The sequence below is a fragment of the Podarcis erhardii genome (assembly GCF_964252035.2).
Source record: "Podarcis erhardii genome assembly, chromosome: 9".
Lineage (NCBI taxonomy): Eukaryota > Metazoa > Chordata > Lepidosauria > Squamata > Lacertidae > Podarcis > Podarcis erhardii.
Window position 1 is genome coordinate 51,499,521 of NC_138512.1, and position 14,690 is coordinate 51,514,210.

The 14,690-nt window shown below is 42.7% G+C and overlaps 1 protein-coding gene across 1 annotated transcript in view; it reads left to right on the forward strand.

Moving 5' to 3' along the window:
* The window catches only part of TRPC3 (transient receptor potential cation channel subfamily C member 3), a 58,556-nt gene that overhangs the window by 17,294 nt on the left and 26,572 nt on the right, over positions 1-14,690 (forward strand). Inside the window, exons 2-3 of the mRNA XM_081876737.1 lie at positions 986-1,757; positions 10,633-10,818. Of these exons, the coding sequence (XP_081732863.1) occupies positions 986-1,757; positions 10,633-10,818 (958 nt within the window). The remainder of the gene's footprint in view (positions 1-985; positions 1,758-10,632; positions 10,819-14,690) is intronic.

Genomic DNA, 14,690 nt, shown 5'->3' on the forward strand with positions numbered 1-14,690 from the left:
AGGAAATGAAAGCCTGTGGTTTCAAAGTTTACTGCATGGCCTTGTAAGTATGAGAGAGTTGTAGCCTTTCAGATGCAGTTGGACTCCACCTCCATCGGCTTCAGCCAATGTGACTATCAGTCAGGGATGATATTGGTCAGTGGTCCAGAGACTTGGGCTTGGGTCTGTGAAAATGGAAAGCACAGAAGGTGGTCTGTAAGAAGCTATGCCTCTTCAAGACTGCAAGGGATATTGCTATGACTGCCTGCTGTTCTAAGTGAGCTGTAATGGTGTTGCTCTGTAGGTGGTTGTTAAATTCTTATTGCATGGCCAGGCAGAGACTCTCCCGACCCCAGGCGACCCCCAGGCGGAATAATGACTCATGACAACATGTTATGGGATTAAAATTGGCCACAACTTTATTAAACTTTCAGATGTAGGGAGACCAACTCCCAGGTAAGTTCCACCCTCTATTGCAGGCTTCCTCAACCTTGGCCCCCTCAGATGTTTTTGGACTACAACTCCCATGATCCCTAGCTAGCAGGACCAGTGGTCAGGGATGATGGGAGTTGTAGTCTCTAAACATCTGGAGGGCCGAGATTGAGGAAGCCTGCTCTATTGTGTGTGCAGGGCAGTCCCAACCCTACCTGGTCGACTCCCCTGGCAACACCTCCCTAGCTGGGATTGGTTTATTGTCTGAGGTTGGGCGGGAACCTCCCGCGTGGGGAGGTGAAGCCAGGCCAAATTGCCGGGAATTGTGTGGGATCAGGGGCTGTGCGCTGCCACACAAAAAGCGCCCACCATTTGAAGTGGGGAGCAGTCATTATCAGTTAATCCAGGTGTGCAGTGTGGATTCTTTTTTTGTGATTGACCTGTCTTCACCTATTGTATGCTTCACCTATTTAACTTGGGCCACTCCAGCCCAAGAGTGTAGATTTCTAGAGAGGCTCTTGCAAGACAATGACAGCTATGAAAATATTCCAAATGCATTGTTTCTGCTCATTAGGACCATTGATGGAAGCCCTTCTTTGAGGCGCATGACTGTGATGAGGGAAAAGGGAAGGCGGCAAGCAATCAGAGGTCCAGCTTTTATGTTCAACGAGAGGGGCACAAGTCTTACGGCAGAGGAAGAGCGCTTTCTGGACGCGGCAGAGTATGGGAACATCCCTGTGGTACGCAAAATGCTGGAAGAGTCAAAAACTTTGAATGTCAACTGTGTCGACTACATGGGCCAAAATGCCTTGCAGCTCGCCGTGGGGAATGAACATTTGGAAGTGACAGAACTTCTGTTGAAGAAGGAGAACCTGGCACGGATCGGAGATGCCCTGCTGCTTGCAATTAGCAAAGGGTATGTCCGGATTGTGGAAGCAATCTTGAATCATCCCGGGTTTGCAGCTAGCAAGCGGCTGACTTTGAGCCCTTGTGAGCAGGAGCTCCAGGATGATGACTTTTATTCTTACGATGAAGACGGCACCCGATTCTCCCCAGACATCACACCCATCATTTTAGCAGCCCACTGTCAGAAGTATGAGGTGGTGCACATGCTGTTAATGAAAGGTGCGAGGATAGAGAGACCTCATGATTATTTCTGCAAGTGCAACGATTGTACTGAGAAACAAAAGCATGATTCTTTCAGCCATTCCAGATCAAGGATAAATGCATACAAGGGCTTGGCAAGTCCTGCCTACCTGTCTCTGTCTAGCGAAGACCCGGTTCTCACTGCTCTAGAACTCAGTAATGAGCTTGCTAAACTGGCTAATATTGAAAAAGAATTCAAGGTAAGGCTGCTTCTTCTTTTCTGTGTCTTCTCTGCGGGCTGCATTGGCTTTGGTGGATTAAAACACTTCACATTTATTTCCCCCTCACTTTATCTGTTCCTGTTAATATTGCTGCTGCAATGTCTGGATGTTTTTTGAAAACACCATTTTGCTTTAAATGAAAATACTTTATAAGCGCCGGGTGTAATCAGAAAAAACGCAATACTCCCCTTGGAATAGATGAAAACAGGTTTGTTCACTGTAGCAGAACATAATTGTTTTTATTAAAGTGCACTTGGTTGAAATAATGTCATCTGAGCTACCAGAAGAAAAAGCACTGCTAGGTCCTAAATGAGTATTCCTGCTTCTATTCACACCTCTAGAATGTTGTTTACAAGTTATAAAAGCTACGCACATTTGTCATTTCCCTCTCAGAAGGACACCGCTCATTCATCTGCCAGAAATGTATTAGTGTGCCAAGAGCCAGCTGTTAAAATCTATCCACCTTTCTGTCTGATGATCATCTATACATATAACGGAGTCATAGCATGCCGACTAGTCTCTCTTTTTCCAGATTTTTCATTAATTGGACTCTGATAAGCATTACTCTGCTCTGCCCCTTTATGATGCCCATGTTCTTAAAATGCCTGATAAAGTTACAGAGGGTAGCCCTATCCTGAAGTAGGTCTTTCTGAAAAAAGAAACTGGGATGGTGGATGCAGATTGTAAACAAAATTGGTTCTACAAATGGCAATTTTATCCAGCTGCAGCAAACATTTTAATGGGGTCCTTCTGGGTCAGTGTTGGATTCCGCTTCTCTAATTAACTTTTCCCTAAATTATTGTGAGGAGGCAAAAGACACATTAATCTGCGAGGCCTGTTCCAAGCAGAGAGAGTTTTAAAGAGCTAAATGTGGGTGGGCAGCATGGGCTGGCGGTGATGGTATATGGTTATGTGGATATTTAACACTGCAGTGCCAGACATAATGTGCAACTTAATATCTGCTACGGCACATTTCAGCTCCTTCAGTGGCCCTTCCATTGTAGATGGAAGTGCGGCGAAAAATTAAACTTAGCCTTTTTGCAAGTTGCATATTTTGTAAGCATGGCAATAGATTTGGATTTGAATAGTTCAATACGTAATTACTTCAACCTTCTGTTCATTTACACAGTTTTGTATTACAACCTCATACCAAGGAAAGCACCTCATCTTGTTCAAAGGCATCCTGCAACACAGCAATTTATTAAATTGTAGATCTGTGAATCTTTATTTTATACATTGTACTGAAACTCTAAGATGATTTCTTGTTGTGTAGTGTATAATACATTTGATGCATTGTTGTGTAGTGCAGAAATACGTTTCTTCCTTACTTTTTATTTTCTGAATCCAGATCTTCTGTATCCAGATAAAATTGACTTATTGAAGTTACAAAAATATTGTTTGAAGGAAGACTATAATCCTGGAAGTTGAACGTGCAGCTATTACAGTCCATAATATACTCTTTCAAGGCTTGGCTCTACTATCCCAGCTTCTCATAAAGCATGAAGTTAATCGAAGCGTGACGTTGTAGTTTACTGATTGTAACTGATCATAGATCATATTATTAATAGAACAAAAGTTTCTGGCGAAGACTGGGAGAGATATAGACCCAAGCAAACAGTGGCAGCACCTAATACTAAGGTGTCAGCTTTGACTTGCACTCAGGAACAACAGCATTTACCTATGTTTGTTCTTATACCGTTCTTGTACTATGTACCAACAGAGCAAATGATTCCAGCCCATACAGTAGCAAGCTAAGACCGTAACTGCATGTCATAGTCTTTAAATGACATACAGTTGTACCTTGGAAGTCAAATGGAATCCATTCCAGAAGTCTATTCAACTTCCAAAATGTTCAGAAACCAAAGCGCAGCTTCTGATTGGCTGCAGGAAGCTCTTGCAGCCAATCGGAAGCCCTATTGCATGTTCAACTTCCAAAAATAGTTCGCAAACCAGAACAGTCCCAGTTTGTGGAGTTCAGGAGCCAAAATGTTCGAGAACTACGCTGTTCAAAAACCAAGGTACGACTGTATTCTGTAACGTAAATTTCTTTGGGGAAAGTCTTCAAGATAGGTTAGAAAAAGTAAAATCCACCCACCCACCCACCTCCAGTGCATATCATTTGAAGGCACAGGTAACCTTAGGAAGTTCCACTGTCGATTAAAGGCTAAGTAAAGCTGGTGATGGAATCTCCCATCCATTCTAGAAGAAAGAAATAGATCTGTTTTTAACAGATTCAAGATTCAAGGCACAGATTCAAGAGCTTGTTGTGCTTGTTCAAGGATGGAGAATGTGAGCATTAGAATGGGATCATTTGCATCCCCTAATGCTAGGCCTACTTTGTAAGCCACTAATGTATATACATATGGGGCAGATTGGTTTTTCTATTCAGGCTTTGGTGTTAATGTTACTTTGTAGGTTTTTGTGGGGTTTGTTTGTCTTTGTTACTCCATTACACTGATGGATTGCATTATACTACGAGAACCCAGCCCCTCAAGGCATCTTACTGCTTTATTTATGAAACCCAGTTCCACCACTAATATTGGTTGCCTGTTGTCAACCCATTTAACTAGTGTGCCTTGACGAAATCTGTTGCAGGCCAGGGAAATCCTGAACTCCTTGGAGGAAGGTCTGGATAAAAATTTTAGTAAGTAAATAAAGATTTAATTTTTTTAAAGCAGAACTTAATCCTTTTATTTTGAACGGGACACCAATACCTATCAGCGTCCAAACTTGACAAAGCAATCTAATTAGCAACAAGGAGGAGTCATCAACCACTATCTCATTTAAAGGGCCCATTTGCAAAACTCCAGTCTTCTTTATAACTTTTTGGGAAGTTTTCAAACATCTCTTACGTTTATTTGCAACAAACAATGTCAACCTGGCCACGCAATACGTATCCTTAAGGATTTTGGACGGCTTTTATCAGAAGGTCTCAAAACTTTCTTGTGCAATGTGTCTGGGATATGCATTATTTGCAAATGTTAACATAGAGAAGGGACTACTGTGTTGTGGCTGCTTGAGGTGCACAGTCATTCGTTGCCTCATAACTAGTGGGGAAAGGCTTTGAAATGTAAAGTCTGGTGGCAGCAGCCGGAGATAGGTGGGGTGGACCAGTATGAGGGATGAATTTGAAACCATGACACTAGGAAGAACTATGGCACCGAAATGTTGTTGTCTGAAGCAATGCAATTGGTCTAATAAAGAATTGATTTTAGTTTCCGTAGGGGAAACTGAATGGAAGTGAGAATGAAATTGTCTGCTGCTGCTTACCCTGTCCTGTGCTGAGAGGAGAATCAAATATGAGATAATACCTTGCCTACAGGATTTGAGATAGAAATGCCTATTCAAAGCTATTGGAAAGCCACAAGCTTTGAAGAGAGCATACCTACTGACACTTCTGAAAGCAAAGCGAGAGACAGCGAGAAAGCATAGAATTACGGCTTTTAATTGGTTGTCTTGGTTTATCTGATTGTCCAGGAGGTTGCTTTCTTCAACAGAGTCTATGGCTAAAATGGGACAGAGAAGGATTTTCCATTCTATAATGGATCAGGCTTATCACTTGAATCATGCAGCCATTCATTACCGTTTGAGGCAGAGCAAATGCAATAGGTTTTTGCCTTCTCATACTGCATATCCCCACATGCCTGGCATAGATGAATTCCAGGGCTCTTAACTTAGGACTGTTGGCAACTGTGAGGAAATGCTCATTCTATTAAGGATATTGCAACTTTGCAAAAATTTAAAACTTCTAATTTGTTAAAAGAACAGCAGTTCTTGCTCATTAGATTATCTCTTGTCAAGGAGATCTAGCTGGCATTATTCTTTTACAAATGCTTTGGCATAATTGGTTGGACTTGAATAATGCTGAAAAAGTATTGAGTGATTAAGGAGCAATACCAACACACTGAGATTTTTTCCCCCCATGACTTGCATCAGTCCTGATATTTAAAATCCACTTTCATTACTGTATCCTTGTCAAAGATAGTAATGCACACACACACACATTAAAACAATGACTTTAAAATAATAATAATTCTACCAGCTAGAGCTGAAGCCTTTTTCTAAAAAAATCAGAAACAAACATATCTGGATAGACCGAAGACTAAATTCTCTTCCCTTTTGCTAAAATGAGTATGTAAGGCACATAGGAAGCTGCCTTATATTTAGGCAGATCCTTGATCTATCTAGCTCAGTACAGTGGTACCTCAGGTTACATACGCTTCAGGTTACAGACTCCGCTAACCCAGAAATAGTGCTTCAGGTTAAGAACTTTGCTTCAGGAACAGAAATCGTGCTCCAGCGGCGCGGCAGCAGCAGGAGGCCCCATTAGCTAAAGTGGTGCTTCGGGTTAAGAACGGTTTCAGGTTAAGTACGGACCTCCAGAACGAATTAAGTACTTAACCCGAGGTACCACTGTATTGTCTGCACTGACTGGTAGAAGCTCCCTGGGATTTCATTTCTAGCCCTATTTAGAGATTCAAAGCAGACATCTGCTACTGAGCCATGGTCCCTCCTCATGCCATGCTGCTTTTGCTGTGATTATTGACCCATGCTTTGCCCAATAACGTCTATTCTTATACATATGAGTTAGAGCAGCTCTAACTCAGTAGCAAAGGCTTTAAGAATAAGAAGGGGTGCTTTCAAACATCTTCCCAGGCAAAGGAGAAGTGGCTGGCCTGGGTTTCCAGATGCAACTCCTGTGGAAGAATGCGAACAACGGCAAAAATCTGACAAGATCAGTGTCACTAACAAGTGAGCAAGCTGCCCTAATTTCAACCGCCCTTTAGGACTGTTCTCTAGGGAGATCACAGCTAGTTGTCATAATTGCGTTCTTATTTGCAGAGCAAGTTTAAAATGTGTTAGACACTTTGCAGATAATACCATTTGCACTCTGAGATTTGTGTAATTGCTTAGTTGAGACTTGGTTTGGTACTAAGCTTTATAATAAATTGAGCATATGAAAGAGAGACCAGCAGGTGGGTCGAAAAAGAAACTGAAGTGATCCACACACACACACACACACAACCCGGGGACATAGGTGCTTCTCTATGAAATTCTCTCAGTCCTGATCTCTCTTTAGCTCATGGGGTGGAAAACCTTTTTCTGCTCGAGGACAGCATTAACTTGGTGGAAAGTTGTCTGGGGGCGAGGTATATTCCAGCAGCGGGTGGCACTAGACTCAAAAGTACACCTTTAACACACACACACACACACACACACACACACACACTCACTCACTCACTCACTCTCACTCTCTAACAGTTAGATTTGACATATGGTAGTAAGAAAAAGAAATATAGTCATAGCTGTCAAGTGTCCCTTATTTGAAGGGACAATCCCTTATTCCGGCGCCATGTCCCGCTGCTGTCCCTTATTGATAGATGTCCCTTAAATGTCCCTTAAATGATGTCCCTTAAATTTCAAAGGAAGCAGCTCCTCTCCCTCCCTCCCTGCTGGCCAGGGAGGAGGGAGGCTCCAACTGTGTTGCTTGGATGTGTTGCTCACCCAATAAGAAGTCTAAGAACGACTGGGGGGTGGAGCTTGCATGCCTTGTGTGTGGCTAGTTAATGCAAGCTGAGGGGGTTTTTGAATGCTGGACGCCATTTTGTTGCACGTGCTGCTGCAAACTTTGCAGTGCAAAGCCAGGCCGGGGAGCCATCTTAAGTTGAGGCTGCATAGACCTTGTGGTGCATGTGATTCAGATTCTATTCAGTTGAACCTCTGGTTACAAAGTTGGCTGGACAGTGTTCTCGAAGCTACCCAGCATGAGTTTGACCAGACTGCAGGAGGACAGGAGGACTGGAGTGCCTGGAACAGGTGAGGCTGCAGGTCCCTTATTTTGGCTGCTGGTCCCTTATTTTCAAGGCTGCTGGTCCCTTATTTTCAAATCTGTAAGTTGACAGCTATGAATATAGTACAGTGCTGCTATGGTTCTTCTTGGATTAAACGGGTGTGTGATTTTGTGTGTGTTGAAAGCAGGGGCGGAGGAAGGGGGGCAGTAGGGGGGCGGCCCGCGTGCCACCACTGAGGGGGGTGACAAAATGCCAGGCGGCACTCACTGTGGGCCCTGCAACGTGCTCAAGCCATGTGTCTCTCCTAGAGAGCCAGCGTGCTGTAGTGGTTAAGAGCGGTGGACTCGTAATCTGGTGAACCGGGTTCGTGTCTCCGTTCCTCCACATGCAGCTGCTGGGTGAGCTTGGGCTAGTAACACTTCTCTGAAGTCTCTCAGCCCCACTCACCTCACAGAGTGTTTATTGTGGGGGAGGAAGGGAAAGGAGATTGATAGCCGCTTTGAGACTCCTTAGGCTAGTGATAAAGCGGGATATCAAATCCAAACTCCTCCTCTTCTTCAGGCTCCACGCTACCCCCAAACAGTCCGCCCGCTGCCTCTGTCCCAGCTGTAGGGCGGCTGAGTTGGAGGAGGCAGGCAGACTCCCCCGCCACTGCCTTTCCGTAAAGGAAGGTGGGGAGAATCCCCCAGGCGCTGTTGCAGCCAGCCAATTTTCTCCGCTGGCTCCCTGATAGGCAGGCTTCAAACGACAGCTCCCCTCCTTTGACAGGCGGGTGGGCAGGTTGCAAGCTTGTTGCTCCAAGTCTTGACACAAAAGAGCTGCTTAAGTGCTCAGGTGCTTCTTAGCTTCGTCTCCCTTTTCCATGGACCCCTCAGGCTGCTCCCTCACAAGGTTGTTGTAAGGATAAAATGCTCAATCAAGAGTTATCTTAAGTCCACTATGAGTCAAGCTTGGCTCTCTCTCTTGTCAATTTTAAAAAAGGAGCAAAAGTAATTGATTTTGATGATTTGATTTCAAAATTTGCAGAGAACAAAGTTGGGTGGGGGGAAAGGTTTTAAGTGCTTATGCTCACAGTGTTAAGTAAATAAACCAGAAAATAACACTTGCAACTGTAAGTATTGGGGGGGGTGACAATTGGGGGGGGGTTGAAAAGAAATGTTCTGCACCGGGTATCAGCTGACCTTGCTACGCCACTGGTTGAAAGAGGCTTCTCTGCTTTTGCTATGGAGAAGTAGTTCCATGGGTATTGTGCAAGAGGCAGCTGGGAAGATGAGAAAGATAGTGGTATCATCTCATAATTTTATCACAGGTGTCATTGCTCCCCCCCCCCCCAAAGAAGCTTCAGGTCCTGCAAGCAATTAAGCAGAACCACTTCTTATGGCTACCTGGATGGAGTCAACCATGTCACTTTAGCATGTGCTGAGCTTGCACACTGACCCACATATACTGACCTGCTGCTGCCTGGTATACTTTTGCCAGATTTGAGGTGGTGTGTGTTGAGCTACCACTGGTTTCACAGCACAATCCTATGTATGTCCAGTCTGAAGGAGTAAGTCCCATTGAGTTCAGTTGGACTTACTCCCAGGTAAGTGAGTGTAGGATTGCAGTCTAATGCATGAGGTTGCCTCAGACTTTCTGAACTTTGCATGGATCTACTTGGCCACATTTTTAACAACCTAAGTTGATCATGTGGTTTTAAAAAAAGTTAATTATGTAGTGTAGCTAAGGCTTTCGAGGGACTAAGAAGCCACAACTAAGAAGGCAGGAGACAAATGAAATCAGCTCCTTAATTTTAGAGTCTTCACCTTTCTGTAATCTTAGGACAGGGAGATAATGATTTTTGAAGTCATAGGTGTAGCCATAGTGATGCTGGCAACTCTGAGTTTTATGGTGTATTCCTAAGTAAGCTCCATTGATTTCAACAGAACTTACTCCCATGTAAGTGGCATAGGATCGCAACCCTAAATGCTTTTCTGAAATAAGGGAGAATAAGGAGGAAGTTGGGACATATTCAAAGCAAAGTTCTAAAATGGGGCAGGGAAGAGAGAGGTACAATATCAATGTATTCAGCACTTCTGTAGTGAAAGCAACCAGGCTCAAGACTTAAATACTAAAATTAACAGTGCTGAAAAGAATTCCATGAGATTGGTGTGCTAAGGAGTTTCTGAACACAAGGACCATTTTTCATAGGTGACAGACAGTAATAACAGATTTACAGAGAGCCATGGAATGTAAGAGACAAATGAATGACAACTGGAGTAACAGAAGGGAGAGGTGAGATAATAAAGTGATTGACTTGTACCCACCATATGGAATACTCTAGCATCCTGCCCCGTGAACTGCTGCTCTTGATTACCAAATATGAGAGCAGCCTTTACTGTACACTCCTCCTGTGAACCTACCGGGATCTTGGCGATCGTCATCAGAGGCCCCTCTCCGTGTGCCCCTTCTGAGAAATGTGTGGAGGGTGGTAAGAACTGGCTTGTTCAGTGGTTGGTCCCCATTGATAGAATGCTCTCCCCAGAAGAACATGCCTGGCGCCATCACTGTCAGCTTTCAGATGCCAGGCTAAGAAATTCCTGTTTACCTAGGCTTTTGGTAGATTAATTTGGATTATAACACAGTGTGATTTTTGACCTGGTCATCTTTCAGTTGGGTGGGGTTAGGTTCATTGCTGCATGAGCACTTTTTAGATAAACCATTCTTTTATGTATTTGTTTTTTAAATGTTTTCAAGCCTTGTGTATTTAATGGATCTGTAAGCCGTTTTGATGCAGCTTTTGTGGAAAGCCACAGTAAATCATAACAATTAATAATACACTAATTTGAGGACCTGCATAGTGCTGCATTTGTCTTTCCTCCCTGTCTCACTGTGCACGTTGGTATCTGTGTTGCTATGCAAATTAAAGTATCGTTTGAATACCATGTACGAAAAAGAGAGCAGAAATGTGCAATCCAGCCTTGACAGTCATCTGCAGAATGTACATATGCTAAATAAATGCACATTACTAAATCAGTTCCACATGAATTGATGTGACTCAATAACTATTGTCTGTTTTTTAGAATGACTATCGCAAGCTGTCTATGCAATGCAAGGATTTTGTGGTTGGCGTCCTTGATCTCTGCCGAGACTCTGAAGAGGTAGAATCCATTCTAAATGGAGATTTGGAGGCTGAGCCAGTTGAAACACAAAGGCACAGAGCTTCACTGAGTCGTGTCAAACTGGCAATTAAATATGAAGTCAAAAAGGTAAGTGACTGTCTCTTTTAGACAGTATGATACTGGATGCATTGCATCATAAACTGCCTGCGTCAAAAACCTTAAGCACTATAACAGGGCTGCATTGTAAACACTTTATGGGTCCTGTCCTCTGGACAGGAATAATTCACTGATGTCAACTGATTTCACAATAAGGCAGCAGAGAGATTGGCATTTTTCAATGAAAATAATAGGGACTGTCATACACGAGTCAATTATTGTGATGCAGTGTTCTCACGCATGTGCATGTTATCCATTAAAACACCCAGAGACAAACAGCCACATCTTGATCCATCTTCAGCATAAATAAAAAGACTGGAGAAATCATTCTGTAAATAGAAATGAAGTTATATCATTATGTTGTTCTTAACTGTACTGCCATTCCACTCAACCCTCTCCCCCGCTGACCATGATCCAGCCACAGTTAAGCTCTTCTGTGTCCCATTGATTTTGTGTCTTCCATTTAAATTAACAGCACTTAAAAGTACTTCACTTTGTCTGGATTTTGTGTAGTGTCAGTGTAATGGGAGGTAGATGCACCAGAGTACATTAAAAATGGCACTCACCTTTTGAAAGCTGTTACTGCTCTTACAACTAATAGCCGCAACAGGCAGTTGCTTGCAGATCGGAAGTGATGTATCACATGCGCACAGAAACAGGCCTTGTTAGTTCCTTTTAGAAGTATCACTGGCAGAGAAAGGGGGGTGCGCCCCGCCCTGGGTGTCATCCCTGGGGGGGGGGTGACATCGCTGTGGACAGCGTCCTCCAAGGGATGCTCATCGCCGCCAGCACCCCCCCCCGGACGCTCGCTGCCACCACACACCCCCGGGACGCTAACCCCTAGCCCCGCCTCTGAGAAGCATATTTTAAGCTTGGAACGATAATGTTTGGTTAGAGTCTCTCTACATAGGAATCTGCTATGATGTGAGATATGATAGATGTACAGTATATTCTAGGAGGTTCCGCTGAAATAAGTCTTTAAAATAACCACAGAAGCAAACTCTGTTTCAAGGGCAGTTTATTTACCGTATTTTTCGCTCTATAAGACACACCAGACCACAAGACGCACCTAGTTTTTGGAGGAGGAAAACAAGGGAAAAAAATATTCTGAATCTCAGAAGCCAGAACAGCAAGAGGGATCGCTGTGCAGTGAAAGCAGCAATCCCTCTTGCTGTTCTGGCTTCTGGGATAGCTGCACAGCCTGCATTTGCTCCATAAGACGCACACACATTTCCCCTTACTTTTTAGGAGGGAAAAAGTGAGTCTTATAGAGCAAAAAATACGATATATAGAAAACAGCTGTTATAAAACTTCCAGGCCAGTGCTTTCTGGGTGTTAACATTTACGGACAATCACCTTGGGTCACCACCTCTGAGAAGTAATAAAACACAAATGCTAGAGGACTGCGGAAAGGAAGTGACACCTACATTTATTTACATCTGAATAGGTCTGCCTTGGTGGCCATGCTGCCAGTAACAGCAAGCTTTTTCACAGCTTCTGTTATAAATCACATTGTGTTATAGTGAGCCACCTGTTAAAACCAACCTACTAAATAAGACTGCAGTGCATAAATTGGATAGTGTTGGTTTCTTTAAACTCGTCCCTGATTAATAGATACTTGAATATTTTCAGTTATATAGATCACAAACTTTAAAAATAATTGAGGGTTTATTAATTAGAGATGGGTTTAAGGAAACTGACACTATCCAGTTCTTATATAGTATATCTCTGTGTTACAAGAGCTTTCTATTTTGAGACCAGGTGTGTTGTTGCGATGTCTGTGATTCCTGCACTCCACGGAAGCTTCAACTTGAGCTCATGCTTTACCTGTTCATGGTGCCAGTGGGGGCCATTAATTTATGGGACCAGTGCAGGCTTTGTAGAAGGCACGGCTGGCTTCTGAATGCTTCTGTGGCATTTCTTCAGAGACAAGGCTCCTGCCTTCTGTAGAGTCTTGTCATTGTGATTCTGATTTTGCAGTAGGCGGCCAAACTGAAAGCACGAGAGGTAGCTCTGCAGGTTGTTCATAACCTGGAACTGATGTGCAGAACTTCCCTGGATAACTTGGAAAGCCACAAGTGTGCTTTTTATTCTGCACCGCAACAAAACAAATGTTTCTCTTTTTCCTAGGCATGTGCCCTTTGAACACAAATCAACTGATTAGGTTCTCTTGGGCTTTTAAAAACATTGGTTCTTTAAGGATCTGCTGATTTTATAAACTTAGGACAACGTTAGAGAAACTCCAGGCTGTGGACCTAATTCAGTCCTCCAAGCTCCTCCAAATAACCCATTAGCCATTCCTAATAAACTCCATCTGCATGTCAATCTTGTGATGTCATTTGACATCACCTATTTATCATGTTGTTTGTTAAGTTGTGGGTGAACATATCAGATGACACAGCGATTCTTCAAACAGCTCTTGTTTATTCAGAGGCCAGAACAGAACTGAGCTGAAGGGCTCAGTCAGCCTGCTTATATAGAGCTCCAGTACACATAATTGTAACAACTTTCTAAATCTATCCAATCACGGAACGTCACTTTCGATCCCTTATTTGCATAACTATCTACGGTATCCCTCTGCTGGCCCAGGGTGAGAACTTCAGTACATAAACATTGATCTATCCTACTTTCTGCTTTTTCTAGTTTTCTTTGATTAGGCTTAACAATTTAATATTTTACATATGCTTTATATGTTTTATGTACATTGGAAGTCTGGAAGAAAGTTCTAGAAACAGTTGCTCAGAATTGCTGTTGTATGTATGTACCGCAAGCTTCACTTTGCAGTTGCAGAGGATTTACAGAAACTTGCTAAACGAGCTGCCTTTCTAGTGATTTTTACTTGGAGAACTCAGGTTTGCAAGGATAAGGACTTCTGCACTTGATTTCTTTGTAAGTTTTAAATGGAAAATACAGATAATGCTCAGGTATTGCACTTATATTCTTCTCAAAATATTAATGCAGCCTGCTGGGACAGTTCCTGTTAGGTTTTGACAGGATTTAGCCATAAAGGAAAAGAAAATGGAAACACTGTTTTACTCAAGTCTTCGGGTTACAGGACTAAAGGGAAAATGAGTTCCTTGGATGGGGAATTCAGCTGGTTGTTATCAGGTTGTAAAATGTTGGAAGTCTCTTGTATTGTGGAAGTGGCTATGTAAAACCCAGTTTGTTCTTATTCAATGGATCTGCTCCTTGTTCATATGCTGAATTAAATTGAAGCTGGCTTAAGAATAGTGCTAAGCTTAGCATAGAGATTGATAAGAAATATACCAGTACTAGTTGAGGGCATCTTTTGTGAGAGGCAATGCAACAGAAATTCCGAAGATGTTACAGTAAGTATTAGAATAAGTAGTGACTGGAAGACTATTAGTTCATAGTCTTTTGAAAAGTTTAGGGAGAAGAAGTCAGGAAGAAAACAGCAGTGCAGCAATTGATGCAAATGGTGCTACTTTAGAGATAGCATAATTTTAAAAGTACTGATTTGGGGTATAAGGAAGTGAAAGGAAAATGGTTAGAATCAGCTCTAATGTGCTTCAAGGAGAAATATCCATTGACAAATGTCTCTTGTCTTCTTTGCTAAAACCTTCCACTGAGTTCCCTTGTCTGAATTTATTTATTTATTTATTTATTTTATTTATTATTACTTTTTATTTTTGTACAAATGCCCAGCTTGGGGGGGGGGATATATGGATGACTGGAAACATGTTGCCAGTATTTTTCTTCATATTTGTGAAGCAAGTATTCTGAGTTGCTCTGCACTCTCCTAAGAGATACTGTGTTAAAATTAGAATTAATAGCTGCATTCAGATGATCATGTATTAGTTTAATAAGCTGAGATAGGAATGAACCTTGAGCCTTGTGCCCTC